Here is a 3925-nt window from a genome sequence, read left to right as displayed (position 1 = left end):
GGCTGCAGATTATCAACATTTCCGGTCCAAGAAAAGCCAAAGCTTGAATAACTCTCATCGTATTTACGATTCGGTCGCGGTTTTGCTTTCTTACTAGAACAACTTTCCACATTTGAGGTTTGCTCACTTTCAGGATTACATTCATCAATGTCACGCTTCTTTTTAAGAAACTTATCCATTTTTATGGGTGAATTATTCTTAACATAGACAATTATATCAATGGTAATTATTCTGAAACTTGTAAAAGGCACAATACTGTTGCGTCAGCGAGTCACATGACTAGTGTGACGCCACGTTTCTAGAACTATCCCGTACCTTGGCGAATGCTCTAGTATTTACTAGATATAGGGTAGTCTGGTATATAAAAGAGGGTGACAACGTGACGGGAGAATAATGTAATGTGTGTGTAGGTAATGAGAGAGACGTATTGTTGAAGTTAACGTTCGTTGATATAGCGTTTGTTTTAGCGCGATTGTTGAAAACAAGTGTATCGTAACAGTTATATTCGGAAATAATAAACTAGTTTTATTAAGTAAGGACTTGTGTCGCTAAAGTTTCGTCGGAACGAAGTTACGGGAAGTTAATTAACGAACGGAGACGTAACACTATGATATACTAATAAGTAAACCTTCAAGTAGAGTTGAATGCACGATGCACGACTAAATACTATAACAACTGACACTAATCCACAGTTCCTTATGTGGTATGTTACATTCCAATGAAACTTGGCCCATGGATACTTGGAAGATGGATTTACAGAGCAAAGAATAGTTGGTACGTAATTATTCAAATGTCTTTGTGAGTCAGATTACTTACACCTTTTAGGGGTGTAAATTCTGCCATAGACGAACTTCAGGATCAAGTTTTCAGTTTAGCTAAAACAGGGAAGAACGGGCCATGAAAAATACCACTTCCCAATAACAAAAATTATAAAAAAGTGGCAAAATTATTTTAAAGAAATAACTCCACTTGACCTGAAGTCATTACACAAAAAAACCACGACTACATGTAATTAATCAGTTGTATTTTCTAACTTTCTTGAATTTTTTTGATGAAACAAACTAACCAGCAAAGCTGTCCTAAGACAAGCTAATACTTACATATAATAATTATATTATGAATACTAAAACAACTTGCAATGAACGTGTAAAAGTTAACAAAATTACCTTACATAATGTAGGCTATTCTACTACCGTTTATATCATAGTTTAGCAATTACTTTCAAAGTTCCAGCGTCTGGCCTGCCTTTGTTTGACAACCTTCTGTATGAAATATATGAACGACCTAGAGTTTAATTGTTAGACTAGTAGTATACTACTTAAGTTAAACTACGACCACATTTTAGTTTATATTGAAACACTTAAAATGACAAAGATGTTTTACCGTTTCATCAATTGCATATGAAACTCCAGCGTGACTGTTATCAAGTGGTTGCAGTTCCGTCATCGCAACGTTTCTTTAGACAATGTTCCCACATACAACTTTCAACACAGATATCCCGTACGACCAACTGACATTTATCTTTCCGCGTCAAACGGTTCCGTAAGCCAATGTTCGATACTACAGCGCTACCTAGGCACTAGAAATTGTAAACCTTATAAATAATTATCGCTAATATTTCACAACATAAAATTCATTGGGAAAACAAAACTGAATGTATCCGGCGTCAGATAAAACCGGTAAATTTATAATACTATGATTTTTCATCGGCAGTTAATCATGAAATAAAGCAATGTAAATCTTAATATTTTTTTCACTGTTTTATGGATTATCTTCTTTTTATGTTGAAAATAGATACTGCAAGCTCTTAATATTGCAAACCTGAAAATAATCCTGCATTATCGCTACTTGAAAATTATTTACAAAGTTATTAGTTATCGGCAATTATTCATTTCCGTTATAGGAAAAAAAATACATTTTGCCTATGCAAAAAGAAAGAAAGAAAACTGTTCTATATCTCTTGCTATAGGAACACCAGTGTAATTAAGTTTTTTCATATAAACTGTAGTAAAATATATTTTTAAAGTCAAGTTTAACGTGTGCAATAACCCATCAAGATATATTATTGAAAGCTAACTTGTCCTAAAGACTTTTTGTATAAACAATGAGTAGTCTAGTAAGATGTAAACATTTCTTTGCTTTCCTCAATGGATAAGAGTCCGTTTTATTTCATTAAAATGTTTATAATTTTTTAGTAGATTAGAATTCTTAAGTTTTCCAAATCACGCGCCCAAATACGGTAATTGTATGATTATTAAATGCTATGTGCTTGCCCTGGTGGTTCAATGGTAAGTTTGAGGGCTATTCTCGCTAAAGCTCTGGTTTCGATACCCTTGGTGGGCAGAGCACAGCTACCTCATTGTGTAGCTTTTGTGTTAACAACAAGCAAAATAACTACGTGGTCAAATTATTGTTATCAAAAATAAACTTCCTTCCACTGCCTATATTCTGATGTCAAACTCTGCTTACCAGCAGTGAAAGTATTTACAATGTGAGGTGTATCATGGAATATATGTAATATGTCTGTATATCAATAACACAGCGATAGCTATTTACAATCAATAATTTTAAAAGATTATAGTTAATTCTTTTATGAATTATAATTATGATGTATGTTTCTTATCCTGAAGATAGTAAAAAAAGAAAAAAAGATGATAGATATGTTAAAGTTTTTCTTGATACAATAATATAAATGATCACGTAAAGCTCTTTGACCTTAGAGTTGCAAAATTCTCAAATTGTCAACCCGTATGCGAACAAAGGTTAAGTCAATATTCTACTACACGTAACAATATTCCAAGGCATAAAGGGATCAAGTGGACCTCAGGGAATATGTTATAGACTTCCTGATAGGTCTCCAAAAATATCAAAGTTAATTTTTGTAAATGTGTCAAAACAAGAAAGAAAATGCCTTTGTCAGTATGAATAACGTCCATGTTGCAGTTTTTCTGAAAACAACTAAATAGAAAATAATGAAATCGAAGAACTTCCTAGGTCATAAGTACATTTAACTAAGGTATTAATGCTGTATATACACTTATTTGACATATTTAATATAAGTTTTGTATTGTTTTTAATCAAAAAGAAAGCAAAAATGCTACGTATAATTTAAATATATAAATAAACGGATAGTTGTTGTTCGTCGATAATTCGATGGAATTTAACAATGCTTTATTTGAAAGTTACAGGTAAACGGAAAATAAAGATTCTTGATTATTCTGAATTTTGCCTAAAGGCTTTTGCAATATAGAAATAACGTGCATGAATTTTGATGAAACTTAATGGCTCAGAATTTTATCCATAATTTTGTATTTTAAACATTTTTTCTCTACCAGCCTTGGGTTACTCTTTACCAACGAAAAAATGGGATAAACCATCACTTTATAACGCTACGACCATTGAAAGGGCGAGCATATTCGGCAATGAATTTTAATCACACGACCCTTAAATTGCGAGCACCTTACCATCAGGTCATGCCAGATTTTCTTTTGAAGAAATTCTGACTGATCAAAATTTAACTTCGTTTGCTTTCACCTAGCTAGTGAAGTAGAAGGGAAGGGTGGTTAATCAATAAATGAAGCTACGAGGACAAAAGAAATGGGATATTTATCTGTAAGTTAATAACTAGAAGATATATTTGAAACCACTGTTTCCTTCATTTTAATATCAACGTTTGTTTAGATTAAATTTCTATTTAGAAATATACATAGCTTATACTGTTAAATATGTATTGGGAAACTCCCACCTATTCTCCAAAGTTGAAGAAGATTCTCGAATCGTACCTACATATACTCGTAATTAACTCGCTCATGGTGAACCCTCGATAAGATATCAAGGAAGTTCCAGACTGGAGAGAAAACTTTATATTGCTTTTAAGTTTGTGAAATTTTTGTTTATAAACCATTGTTTGTAATAAATATTTGTA

General features: G+C 32.3%; 1 protein-coding gene across 2 annotated transcripts in view; it reads right to left on the bottom strand.

Annotated features, from left to right (window-relative positions):
- The window catches only part of LOC106467356 (uncharacterized protein ZK1073.1-like), a 67047-nt gene that overhangs the window by 51398 nt on the left and 11724 nt on the right, over positions 1-3925 (bottom strand). Inside the window, exon 3 of one of the 2 annotated variants that reach the window (XM_022395519.1) lies at positions 1384-1579. In XM_022395519.1, the coding sequence (XP_022251227.1) occupies positions 1384-1446 (63 nt within the window). In that variant the 5' untranslated portion in view covers positions 1447-1579. Of the gene's footprint in view, positions 1-1383; positions 1580-3925 lie in introns of those variants that run through there. The other variant, XM_013927702.2, reaches the window with a different exon arrangement.

The sequence above is a fragment of the Limulus polyphemus genome, unplaced genomic scaffold (genome assembly GCF_000517525.1).
Source record: "Limulus polyphemus unplaced genomic scaffold, Limulus_polyphemus-2.1.2 Scaffold2582, whole genome shotgun sequence".
Lineage (NCBI taxonomy): Eukaryota > Metazoa > Arthropoda > Merostomata > Xiphosura > Limulidae > Limulus > Limulus polyphemus.
The sequence above is the reverse complement of the archived record's forward strand: the minus strand, read 5'-3'. Positions and strand labels throughout refer to the sequence as shown.